Source organism: Halichoeres trimaculatus, unplaced genomic scaffold, assembly GCF_033239565.1.
Source record: "Halichoeres trimaculatus isolate MK-OKI-2021-1 unplaced genomic scaffold, fHalTri1.1 fHalTri1_scaffold_9, whole genome shotgun sequence".
NCBI lineage: Eukaryota > Metazoa > Chordata > Actinopteri > Labriformes > Labridae > Halichoeres > Halichoeres trimaculatus.
Window position 1 is genome coordinate 14,023,634 of NW_027437188.1, and position 13,438 is coordinate 14,037,071.

At 40.1% G+C, this 13,438-nt stretch overlaps 1 protein-coding gene across 1 annotated transcript in view; it reads left to right on the plus strand.

The window, feature by feature from the left end:
- LOC141798214 (alpha-2-macroglobulin-P-like) overlaps nucleotides 1-13,438 on the plus strand; it is a 33,496-nt gene that overhangs the window by 12,316 nt on the left and 7,742 nt on the right. Inside the window, exons 14-25 of the mRNA XM_074680045.1 lie at nucleotides 817-953; nucleotides 1,031-1,180; nucleotides 3,322-3,606; nucleotides 3,750-3,813; nucleotides 4,406-4,568; nucleotides 6,194-6,419; nucleotides 6,539-6,665; nucleotides 9,302-9,423; nucleotides 9,608-9,659; nucleotides 9,772-9,855; nucleotides 9,940-10,116; nucleotides 10,233-10,314. Coding sequence (XP_074536146.1) covers nucleotides 817-953; nucleotides 1,031-1,180; nucleotides 3,322-3,606; nucleotides 3,750-3,813; nucleotides 4,406-4,568; nucleotides 6,194-6,419; nucleotides 6,539-6,665; nucleotides 9,302-9,423; nucleotides 9,608-9,659; nucleotides 9,772-9,855; nucleotides 9,940-10,116; nucleotides 10,233-10,314 — 1,669 coding nt within the window. The remainder of the gene's footprint in view (nucleotides 1-816; nucleotides 954-1,030; nucleotides 1,181-3,321; nucleotides 3,607-3,749; nucleotides 3,814-4,405; nucleotides 4,569-6,193; nucleotides 6,420-6,538; nucleotides 6,666-9,301; nucleotides 9,424-9,607; nucleotides 9,660-9,771; nucleotides 9,856-9,939; nucleotides 10,117-10,232; nucleotides 10,315-13,438) is intronic.

Sequence of the window (13,438 nt, forward strand, 5' to 3'; positions counted from 1 at the left end):
AGACAGAAAAAAAGACAGAAGAGCAGAAAAAAGCTAAACATGATACAGCCAAAGCTAAAGGCTAACACAGGAGCTAAGCTGTCTGTGATAATGTTCATTTCAACCTACATGCAGCAGTTATTCTGCAGTGGTCTGTTCAAATATGAAAGTCTATTAAGAAAATGAAGGCTACCAAGCAATGGTTCAAATTTACGTTTGCTTGTTGTCACATTTCAAACAACAGCATTACATAACTATACTGATAAATACCTTAAGTCTGTGTGTTGTATCTGGTAAAAAGTTGTCTTGAACAAAGACAATTTTTTCAATCCCATCTCCATTTAATTCCAAAACAAACACACATGTTGTTAAAAGTCACATCTTCATGACAGTGTACGTGAAACTCAGGGCCAGGTAGTGAGGCAGTCCAATTAAAGCAGATCCTCCTCATAGCATCTTTAAGCATGAATAGACCAAGTGATCTGATCAGTGCACCACAGGCCAAAGAGCACGTGCGTCTGAGCACTCTCAAAACATGAAACCAACATGGAAGTGTGAGAAACTGCAGTTCATAGAGTGACCACTTGAGGCAGGCATTTAAAAAAGTCAATCTTTACATCAAAGCAAAGGACTAAGATTTTTCCAAATTGATTAACTTACCCTGAAACTCGTGCTTTGGTTTTGGTTTGTTAAGCTAACTGTCTATCCATTTAAGATGAGTTATGCCTAAACAAACAGAAGTGCCAACGTTTAGTCTTTGAGGTAAAACTGAATATCAATGGTTTTAAATATGTTAAATCTTTGCCTATTTTCTGTTTTGTGTGTCAATCAATAAAGGGGAGACATTGATAAAGATTGGACGTGTCATAAACCTGGCACCAGTCGCCCAGGTGGTCATTTACACCTTGCTGCTAAGTGGAGAGATGGTGGCTGATAGCATGAACTACCCTATTCAGCTCTGCTTCAGAAACAAGGTAACACCTCGCTGACCCAGGGGATCAATTCATAACCCAGAGACTGGAATCCGAGCTGACCTGTACATCTCTTGCAGGTGTCCCTGAAGTTCCCTCACCCCCAGATGCTCCCCGCACAGCAGACCAAGCTCCATCTCAAGGCTCAGCCAGGCTCTCTGTGCTCCGTCAAGGCCATTGACCTCAGCATACTCCTGCTGGAGCCAGAGCAGGACCTCACTGTGGACTTCGTAAGACCCCAGAACTCAGGGAGACTCCATTATCATTTATATTTAGCATAGTTTTACCACCGAATTAAATATGAAAGCAAGATCTGAACTCAGCTGAGGTAAATTATACTGGTGGAATAAGACACAAGAAACTTCAAAATGGATTATCAAAAGAATGTATTGACAAAAGAAAATAAAGAATTAATGGATTACCTGGCAAAAAAGTAGACTGCTCCCAGATTTAGCTCAACATCTCTTCATTTATGCACGTGCACATGATTTCCAAAAATCTCGCCAATTTAAATTCATATCATCTTTAATATTCAAACATCTTGCTGGTGATAGAAGTTCAGCGTCTTGTTTATCTTCACATCATAACCTCAGTCTTTTATATGGAATGAATATCCTATCTTTAATCAAGAGCATTTTTAATTGATTTGAGAGCAGTATTTTATTGATTTCACGCCCAGATTTTGTGATATTGTCTCTCAAAACTCTGCTCTTGCGCTCAAATTTGCTCTGCGCGTGCTCAAACTGTCTCCTCGTGCTCGGTTATAATGCTGCGCGTGCTCAAACTGTGTCCTTGCGCTCGGATATAATGCTGCTCGCGCAGATTTCCTGCGCTCACACTCCGGTTCTTCCTCTCGAGCTGAGGGATTTTCTGCTCACAGATCTCTGTCTGCGCTCGAAATTTTTTGTGAATCAACCAATAGAAGGCCGACTAGTATTGTCCAATCAGATCATCCCTGTTTGTTCATGGGTGTGTTTTCTGTTTTTCACGGAGCATCACATACGGGCGGGCACTCTTTCAACCTGGTTTATCATCCCCTGACCTCCGAGGCTGTAATAACTGTGATTTCTTTTTTTTTTTTTTTTTGTCCAATGTTAAAATCAAATATAATTCAATAAATACAAGAGCACCCGTGTTTTTAACTGAAATAGCTATATTGTATACCCATAGCTGCATGACACAGTGCTCTTTGCGGAGTGCTGGTAGTGAAAACAGTGTCACCATCATGAAGCTAGCGAGACAACAGCTCTCATAAAAAATGGACCGACAGAGTCAAGAAAATCAGGCAAGTTGTTTTAAATTCATTCTAATGAAAACTATATTGGGCTGTGCAATAAAAAAATTAAAGAAATCACATTTATTACTGCCCTGGAGCTCAGGGGCTGATAAACCAGGTTGAAAGAGACAATATCACAAAATCTGAGCATGAAATCAATAAAATACTGCTCTCAAGTCAATTAAAAATGCTCTTGATTTAAGATAGGATATTCATTCCATACTTTTAGTTGTGAATTACTTTGTCTTCTGTAAGATTGTGTTGGCCATAGCTGAGCCACAAGTGTTTTGAACAGTAGCATATGATTTGCTATCAGTAATAACACGAGACTTACCATTTTTCTTCATTGGTTTGGCTCATTTCTTAAAACATACACACACACACACACACACACACACACACACACACACACACACACACACACACACACACACACACAGTTGTTCATTTTTGCACATGACAAAGTATAGGTAGCCTACAGTTAGGACATGAAGCCTAGATTTGGCACAATTTTCAAGTGAATAGATCTTGTTGATCTAAACTGATGGTTGATTCTCAGTCTAATGGGCAGTCTGTCCAAAACATGTAAGCGTCATTTTATTGTATGAGTCACCTCAAGCACAATAGTCTGTTTAATTGTCTAAACAAGTCAACAACATAATTACATGAATAGCATATATCTCAAGGAAAATTTGATAAAGTGATGAATTGAAAGTCAGGTGAAACTAGAACTCAAAGGAGGAGTTTCACACATCTTTAATGTCCAGATGACGTACACTGTGGATGAGAATCTGTGGCCGCGTGTGGGTGGCCAGGAGAGGGAGGGTGAGGACAGCGACCAGTGATTAAGTGTTAGTTGTGACACCCCAGCTTTTTATGGCAATGTAGGCTAAATATGATTTCCTTGTTTTTTGTTTATGTGTTACAGTATGTTGGTCTTAAAACATTTTTTACTCTGATGTAGGGCAGTGACTTTATGTGTGCTAATAATAAAAGTTACAGTTTCCTTGGCAGTATGATAGATGTGTAATTTCAAACCTAGGAGGCTGATCCTACCAAACAATGTATGTGTGTGTGTCTGTGTGTTTTGTGCAGATGTACAACCAGCTGCCTGTGCAAAAGCTTTCAGGATACAGTTATGACATCGAAGATGGCGGAGACTTCTGCCCATTTATGCCCTTTCCAATTCCATTTCCAATGCCAAGGCCTCAACCCTTACCCATTGAACCCCTAGTGCAACCTGAACCAGTACGCCTAGTGCTACCTGAACCAGAACCCCAAGTGCAACCTGAACCAGAACCCCAACCCAGAGTTCGACGTTCCCTCTTTTTTCCACCTTTCCTGGGCTATGAGAAGAACGACGTCTACAGCGTCTTCAAAGTATGCACCTTTAATCTTAGCTGAGTTACTGAAATAGACTTCATGAGATTAGTTCATTCATCTTTATCTAACCCCAACCCTCTAATGCAATGTGTCATTCTCTTTCAACACCTAACTTGAGTTTTTCTCTCTCTCTCGTCCAGGAAATGGGAATCAAAATTGTGACCAACAGGGATGTGGATAAACCCTGCCCAAAACTTACAACTCGTGAGTTTCAAGATGTATTTGTTCTCGTTTGACTCTTTTCTCCTCCAATATGGACCCAGATGAGGAAAATGTTCAAAATACTGTGAAACTAAGGAGAAAGTTAAAGCCTGCTGTGGAGGAGGGCGCTGTGCCACAGGCAGAGCAGGGGTCACTGACCTGGTGCCCACGGGGTGCCTGCATGAACCACTTGAGGTGTCCCCGAGTTATGTTCCAAAATCAGCACTGGTCACAATGGTTCTCCTTGCAGAAATGTATATATATGTTTCCTACCATCATTGTTGTGTAAATTATTAATAATAATTGAGGAATAATTAACATTGACATGTAAGCATAGTATTTCTACTACTACTATTGTTGTTATTAAGACGTAATCTGTGGGCAGTCTTGTTCAGAAACTTTGTATTAGACAAGTAGCCCTTTAACAGTAATTTCCTTTAAGGTAGCCCTCAGTCTCAAAAAGGTTGGTGACCCCTTCTTTGGAGAATAAGTTTTGACCAAGAGACTACTGAAGCTCGTATACCTGACATTGTAATATGGTAGCTGAGGTAATTTTTCATCTGATGTTTTAACCAGTGTTTTCCTGGAATTTTAGAGCCTCCATTGGCGTTACCAGGGGCCCCTGTCCAAAGGTTTGAAGAGGTCCAAGCGGCCCCAGCAGCCCTTCCACTCCCGTTACTGAAGCAAGCTCAGGGCGAGGAGGAGACCGTCAGATCTTTCTTCCCTGAGACCTGGATCTGGGATTTAGTAACTGTGGGGTAATAATCCAATACCTTGTGTATACTTCCCTTTTTTTACTGAATGTATCTCAAAGGGATTACACTTTTTGAAAATCACTTTAATACATTTCTCAAATCCTCGCCCTTTGCAAAACAGTAAGTGCATTTCTCAAGACAGTTTATACAAATAGCAAAACACCATGGATTACCTGCAAAAGCCAGTCTCTTACTCAAGATCTTTAGCTCATCATCCTCAAAAGTACAATTCTGTGTCAGTGAACGTGCCCATGCATCAAAATGAGGAGTCCTTGTGTCATTGTTTATGGATAGGACAGTCAAAGTGCTGAGTCATGTTGTCAGTATAACAGTTTACTCTGGAAGGAAGTTCTGATATAAACTATGCCTAAAGTTTTAATGACAGTTGTAAATTTTAAGTTACACGTGAGTGTATGTGGGAGAATGATTGCAAGAGCTTGGACAAGTTCATATTTTCCCTTTCACTGTTTGTGCTGTAATTTGTTGACAGACCCCATCATTTTGATGAACATAGGACAGTCCCTTTAGGGAAAGCTGTTCATGCAGTGCTGTGGGAATTACAGAGCAGTGCAGTCTTCCTACACCTCTTTATGTTCCTGTATGTTGGACCACAGATTCTCATCGACATCACAACAAATATCCTCTCTGTGTAAAAAAAAGTCTGAATGATTGAGGACACAGTTGTTCTCCCAACTTGTAAGCTTATGGTTGAGAACATGGTCCACAAGTGTGATAAATTATTATTGTCTTTTTACAGGAAATTTGTTGCCACCCTCTGCACAGAGGACATACATACCTGAGAGTTGCTGGTTTATGAGATGCACCTTTGAGCTATTTCAGAAAACTGGTTGATCATTGGTTGATCTGGTGCATCACACATTTCCATTGGTTAGAGAAAGTCAGGATTGACCATGGAGCAATTTATCAACTCAAGACAGATATAGAAAAAAAAGTTTAATGGAATTGTGTGGAAAGATACTTGACATATTATGATAACTTGTTCAACCTTTTTGCATGCAAAGACATTTGCGATGAACTCATGACTGAATGTTGTGGGGGTTGATACTATTCAACAGAGAGCCATGATAATCCATTTTGATCAGCATGACAAAGCAACTGATAGCGTAGGAAACAGCAGAGAATTGGACATGATCGTTTCTATGGATCTCCCAAAGCGTTTGCAACTTTTCCAAAGAAGTGAGAAACTGCTTTTATGAAGTGCACTAGTGACACAATGATGCAAAGATTGAGCAAGTAATGTTTAGGATTTTTAACTCTGATCTGAGAAATGAACCAAAGCAATTGAGAAAAATACTGAGTTTCCCTCATTATGTCAGACAAGACTTGATTTAAAAACTTTGACATTGAAATATGACTGTGCACACCTTCAGGATGCACAGTCATGGCCTGCATGAAGCCAACAAAGCATGGTGAGGCCTCTTGCATGCTTTTATGATTTAACAGTCCACATTTAGGCATTGGTTGGTATTTGTTGGATACACCTCTGTATCCACAGGGTATGTGTTACTGATGGAACACCATCTGTCCTCTTGAACACCTATGCAGATGTTCATTAAAGTTTTTAAGCACCTTGTCCTTCTTGACCTCTTGCTTGTACGTTTGAACAGAGATGAAGGCTCGACACACCTGAACAAGACGGTCCCTGACACCATCACTAAGTGGGTGGCTGGAGCTTTCTGTGTCTCTCCTGTAGGCTTCGGCGTGTCACCTAACACTGGACTGACCGCCTTCAAACCGTTTTTTGTCAGCCTCACACTTCCTTACTCAGTCATCCGAGGAGAGTCATTTAGACTCAGAGCCACTGTCTTCAACCACCTCTCCGAATGTATCCAGGTGAATATTTACAAGTGGTTGCATTAAAGAGCACGATGACTTATTTTACGAGTATTCCTTTAGTTTTAACAGTTTAAATCCTTTTATCTCTGAGACTCAGCGTGTGTTTTTTTGCACAGGTGGAAGTAACACTGGCAAACTCTGACCAGCACACCTTCAAGAAGTGTGATAGCTGTCAGTACACTGTGTGTCTGTGTAGTGGAGAGAGCATGACCTTCACCTGGACTGTAACTCCAACTGTCATAGGTACACACACTGAATTGACCAGAAATCACTTACACTTTATCCAACAAAATGACAACCTGAGAACAAAATGTTAAAGAGACAGTGTCTGTTCTGGCAGATATTTCAAAAACAATGTTTGTTTTAACCCTCGATTTTTTGATCAGAGAAAGTGTTGTACAACATTTTTTTGTGTAACCTGTTGAAGACTCACAACTTCCCTTAGAGGAAAGTCTTTGGTTATGTTCCTGATCTCCTTACATTTGAAGCACTAATTTCTAAGAAAGCTGTAGACCACTAGATAAATAGGGAATGATAGATAGATAGATAGATAGATAGATAGATAGATAGATAGATAGATAGATAGATAGATAGATAGATAGATAGATAGATAGATAGATAGATAGATAGATAGATAGATATAAATGGCCTGTACGTAATTAATAAAGGAATAAATGCATAAATGAATTAATTAATTAATTAATTAATTAATTAATAACCAGCAACTTGCTTTCAAAAAACAACAACAAAACACTTGCCTCACTAAAATTAAAACTGCACATACACCCTTGAAAAAGGACTTTCCAGCAGGAAAAAAGGTAATAAAGTAACCCCCAAAAAGATCGTACATTTTCCAAATTATAATATCTATCCTTCTATCCATAGCAGGGGTGGCTCACCAGTCAGACCCCTAGAGCCACAAAAATTACCGTGGTACTACAAAGAGCCACATCTCACACACACACACACACACACACACACACACACACACACGCACACACACACACACACACACACACACACACACACACACACACACACACACACACACACACACACACACTTCCTCTTACACATAAACGAAAGGATATAAGATGAAAATCAAAAGATTTCCAAATTTTGAAGTGACATATTGCGTTTGTAAGTGTGTTCCAATTTGTACTTAGAGCCGTGTCAAAGACAAATTTTGGTTTTTACTGCAGAAGAGACAAAGTTTCATCCATCTGTCTATCTAGATAGCTATGAGCACATATGCGATGAAGAGAAAAGAAACTGAAACTTAAGTATCAATCTCATCACCCAAGTATTGATCAATACTGATCATAACATCAATATATCAATAGTTTAGATTGATTGGTACACCACTACTCATAACAATAATAAATGGATCAAAGAGCCGCACACCGAAAGGCAAAGAGCCGCATGTGGCTTGCGAGCCGCAGGTTGGCCATCCCTGATCTATATTTTAGTGTTACAGATTTATTAATTTTTCTTATTTTGAAAGTGTTTGTATTTTTTTACTATTTACCATTTATAGTTTTGTACCTGGAAACAGGCTATCAAATATTCCAGATTGCTTTGCTCTCTTTGCACTGAACTGAAATTGCTTTGGTTTTTTAATACAATAGTTAATCTTTTGACAAGGTTTAAGAGCAGCAGATCATTTATATAAATTTTTCGATCACAAACTCTGGGGGAGGATGTACTCTAGACAGTGTCATCTGCTGGCATGTATGACTGTTATGGGAGCTCCCTGCTCTTCCACATGCCTACGTGGAAACAGAACAGAACGAGCATTGTTGAGAACCCATATGACAGAGGTAAAAACAGGCACAGCATGAAGGAGCTGGGTGTAGTCCGGTCTTAAAGAGGTTTACAGGGGAAGCACCAAGAGTAGACAGGTTAAAGCAGAATATGATACACTGTGGGATGAACTAAGTTTGATCAAGTAGTGAAATTTATCATAGTCAAATTAGATGAAAAAAGGTGTAAAATATCCAATACTTTTGAAATAAATGTAGGTATATTTGTAAACCTTTACATAAAGACAAGTCACCATTGTCGTTGTGCAGGAATGTGCAGATAGAGGGGAAGAGTGCAAAAGTTTGAGGATGGTAAGAAAGCATCAGTTTATTAGTTTCAATCCAGCACATGTCTATCAGTGTCATATGAAAAGTGGGTTAACACCATCTGAAACACTGCCAGCCAGCTCTGCTCTGCCTGCCTGTTATGCTGCTCCCGATGATCTTTTGCAATCCTTCACATCATCATAATTAAAGCTTGATGTTGTTTGTTCCCTCCGATAACAAACACACGCTCTGAGTGACAAAGATGAGACAGAAGCAGCTAATTAATCTGCATTAAGGGCACTGACAGCTGTAGTGTTTGCACCGCTGGAAGCAAAGACAGCAGGCTGTGTTTCTGTACTGCTGCCTGGCCCTGAAAGCAGAGGGTTTCTATCAGCCTCCATCAGCATGGATGGAAACGTGGCTCTGATGAATGTCAAATTGCGCTCATCTAACTCCCCCTTAGAGGAATGCTGACAATCACTTGTACTAACAAGTCAGGTAGTATCTCTGACGAAACACTCAGAAACCGCTCCCTCGGGGGGTGATCTGTACTTGTCCTGTGTGTGAAGGATTGTGGGCTGTGAAGGGAGGAAGGGGAGGGGCTGGGAGATGGAGCAGGATGAGGGATAATAAGGCAACAAATAGGGATTAATGAGGACGAATGAGAAGGGAAACAAGGGGGTGGAAGGAGAAACGAGAGGATAATGTGTCAGGAAGAAGACAGGAAGCTGATGCCTCAGTACACAAACTGTCCCAGTAATCAATACATGGCTGAGCTTTCAGAATAAGAGCCTGCATGTGTGCACACAGGTCATGTGGGTTTGAAGGTCAGAGCAGAAGCCCTGAAGCATACTGGTCTGTGTGGAAATAAGCCAACAACAGTCCCCAAGAAGGGCCATGTCGACACTGTGATCCGTGAGCTGCTGGTGGAGGTCAGTGACCGTCATCCATCACAAAGATTGTGGTGTGCCAGTCTTCTTACATCTCCTGCAGAACTTCATGTCTTTGCAGTGGCCTTTTTTAGATAATGGTTTAACTTCTTCAAGACAGTAGGATGAGGAGGTAATGACCTTCTACACAGGTAGTCATATCGCCCTCTTTGTCTCTCTCCACCAGGCTGAAGGAACGCCAAAGTCAATCAGTCAAAACGCCCTCCTCTGTCCAAAAAGTGAGTGATTAGAGACAACCTCAGTGTCTGTTATCTGAACCGTAACAATTATGAGCAGTGTTCCTTGTCCCTGTGCGTCACTAATGTTTCTCTCTGCTCTTCACGTTTTCAGAAAACTCTTTGCAGGAGAAATTTTCTCTCATGTTACCAGAGAATTTTGTGGAGGGGTCAGTCAAGGCGTCTGTCTCTGTTCTGGGTAAATGACCAGCTAATACTGATCAAAACTTCTCTCAAATGTTGCCAGAGAGCTGTAGGAACCATTCTGCTGTTCCTCGTGCAGGTGATCTGATGGGCCGCGCGCTGAAGAACATAGATAAGCTTCTGGAAATGCCGTATGGCTGTGGAGAGCAGAACATGTTGAAATTTGCTCCAAACATCTTCATCCTTCGGTATCTGGACAGCACAGGACAGCTAACGTCGGAGATTAAGGACAGAGGGAAGCGTTTCCTGGTTTCAGGTAAATTCAGACTACAGGCTGAAAAACACAGCTGTAAAGGTTCTGCTGTTTTCTGCCAGTCTGCAGAGCAGCTTTATGCCAGCAGTTTGATGGACTGGTTCATGTTCTTGTTACAGGGTATCAAAGACAGCTTGGATACAAGCATAAAGACGGTTCCTACAGCGCATTTGGAGAGAGGGACGACTCTGGGAACACCTGGTTAGTATCAGAAACACAATGACACAAATGTAAGACAATGACACTGTTACAATGTGAATACACCGGATCCAAGTCCTTTCTGACTCTGCTGAGTTGCGAGTTGAATATGGTCTCTAACTTTTATTTGTTTATAGAGCACTTTAAATACAAACATGGTTTGTGCCAAAGTGCTGTGCAGCAGGAAAAAAAATGGATGGAAAAATGAAATAAGTACACACAGAGCACACTAAAAAACATGATAAAAACATAGCACAGAATTTTTTTTAAAAAAAGATATACATACAGAACACAATTTTATTCAGACAGCACAAACACAATAAACACAAACTCCTGGTCGCTACTGTATGGAGAGCCCAGACGACCACAGACAACAGCTGCAACAGCCAACAACATACACTCATAGACAGACACAGATGCATACATTCACACAAATTATATCTCAAACAACATGTTAGCAAAGAAGTTAAACCTGATTCAGATAAAAAAAAAATTACCTCATGAGAAGGTAAGACAGGGTATTATGCATTATGACAATCCTCTCCTGGTTCATGTTGGGCGGTAAAACCTCAAACCTTTTGACTCCTGGTCTGGCTACGCTCATTATGTTACTTTGTTGTTGTAGTCAAGATAAATACCATCTTGTTTGGACACACTTCATTTTATTTTTCACCAGAACCAAACCAGTTCATTTCAGAACGATGTTTAAAAATGAAAAAGAATTAAAGAAAAGAAAAAAAACATTACTGGATGGATGTAAACTCAAGGTCTCAGGCAGCACTGTATAAAAAACAGACATGACTCTGTAGTGGAGATCACTGCATGGGCTTAAAAGTAAATGTATTTTGGAAACTTTCACTGTTTGTTAATATTCAAGTTCTTAATACTCATTTTTCAGCTTTTCAGGTATTTGGGTTGAAGTTTAATCTATGTCAGAAGCAAAAAACACCCACTGCCTCTTTTCAAATTTCACACCTGACACTGAAACTTAAGGATACAAGTTTTGATGTTTTTTTGTTTGTTCTGTTGTTGTTGTTTTTTTTGTTTTTTTTTGCTGTTGTTGTTTTAATTAGATGAAAAATAGAAAGATCAGCATTATATAACTTGTGATAGGGTTTGGTTGCATCAGTGGTCAAGGAACATTTCAAATACTGTATTTAAAGCCGTGAACACTTTCATCTCAAATCTCACACTTGGTTTGATGAGCGGACATAAAATGACATGCAGATGCAGTGGGAGGTGTTTGGCACAAGCAAGTGTCCTAATAATTTACTTTGTTTAGAAACCTGAACATTTGCATTTAATGGGCTTACAGCACAGTGCCTCAGGGGGATCTTTGTGTTTGAATGGGTGCTGGGCAGTTTGGCAAGCAGTGAGAGTGTGTGGGTGGGTGTGTGTTTGTGGTGAGGGGAGATACGAGGACTCAGGAGTTCCATCAGACTTTGAAAAGGAAAGGGGATTGGATTGTCAAAATTAAGGACATGGACTCTAAAACAGACTTTTGATTAATTATGAGTAATTATGCATGCTTTATTGAGAGCAGCATGGAGTTTAAAATGAGCAGGTTAAATGTCAGCTGTTAGGCATCAGTTTTAAATTTGCGTCTTATACTTCTTTGTTTTGTTTTTTCAGGGCTACAAGCTTTGCTTCAGATATAGCTGGTGGCTTGTCAGTTTTATGATAGCAGCGAACAGGTTCACATAGAGAAGCCTTAAGGAGACAAAGAGGTTTGATCATGCAAGACCTTTTAATGTACTGTGTTGTACAGTTTTTTTTAGTTGAATTGGCCATAAAAAAACACATAAAATGAATCAAATATCTATGAAGTCAGCATAATGCTCTGTATATAATAAAAACCATTATAAGAACATTTTCTTTATAAAAAGTAACACTGACTGCCACCCTCAAGACTGGACCTAAACCCCATCCAGCAAATTTGTGCCAGTTATAAATAAATAATATCTTTGGTTTCAAGTTAAAATTTGCTGCAAAAAAGTTTTGAATTGCTCCATTTTATTTTTTCAGTCTGCATCAGTGCTTGCCCCTGATGCGCTCACACTGAGATTAAAAGTGTCATTGCTGTCAAAATGATCCCAAGAAGGAGAGCTTTTTGCCAAAATAAGATGTTCCTTTTTTCAAACAGCTGGTACGTAGCTCTCTCCAGTAAAATGTTGTTGTTTTACTTTGCAGAAAACAAGGCAATTTGATTTGCACCTAGCCAAAACCAATTATCTTGATATTAAAGTATTACAGATCAATCTCTTTTCTCTGAGTTTGATGTAACTAATGTGTTCCTCGCCCCCCAGGCATATCCCAGGAAAAAACTCTAAGCTCCTGATATGAGTTCTTTATCTTTAGCTGGCAGTGTGAAGCCTAATGCTGTGCACTAGAATGTTGTGTGGTGGTTAATGATATAATAGAGTAGAATAGAATAGAATAGAATAGAATAGAATAGAACTTTATCGTCATTGTAACATGTACAACGAAATTGAAGTCACAGCAGTAATCAAGAAAACAAAAGTAAGAAAGTGTATAGAAAGTGCAAAAAGGTCCATAAGAAAACAGATGATGACAGCTTGTCCATCATTCTCCAGTTCAGCCAGCCTCCACCTCCACAGGGTCCAGGACTGAGCTTCTTCAGCAGTCTGTTCAGTCTCTGTCTCCTGGATCCTGTTTGCTCACAGCAGGTGAAGCTCTTCCAACATGGCATTGGTGTCTGATGTTAGCTCTGTTAGCCATGTCTGTGAAAGGCATAATGCTACTCTGCCCTCTGGTATTCCCTCTGTTGTTGGGTTAGCACAGCTAGCTCCTCCATCTTATTGGACAAAGATCTTACGTTCACAATAATGATGGATGTAAGGACAGGACCATATCGTCACTTCTTAGCTCCCACCTGAGAACCAGCACGTCGTCCTCACCTCCTTCTCCTCACCTTGTGGGAAGACATCAGGCCTTACATCAGTTAGCATTGACATGCTACAAGCTGCTAACAGCTGAGTTCACATGTAAACAATCTCCAGAAAAACACAGGAGCAAAAATATTGCCGAAGCCACAAAAAGTTTGGTGTCCATGACCAACAAATGAGCCATACAAAGTAATGATCCACTCCGAATACAACGATTACGA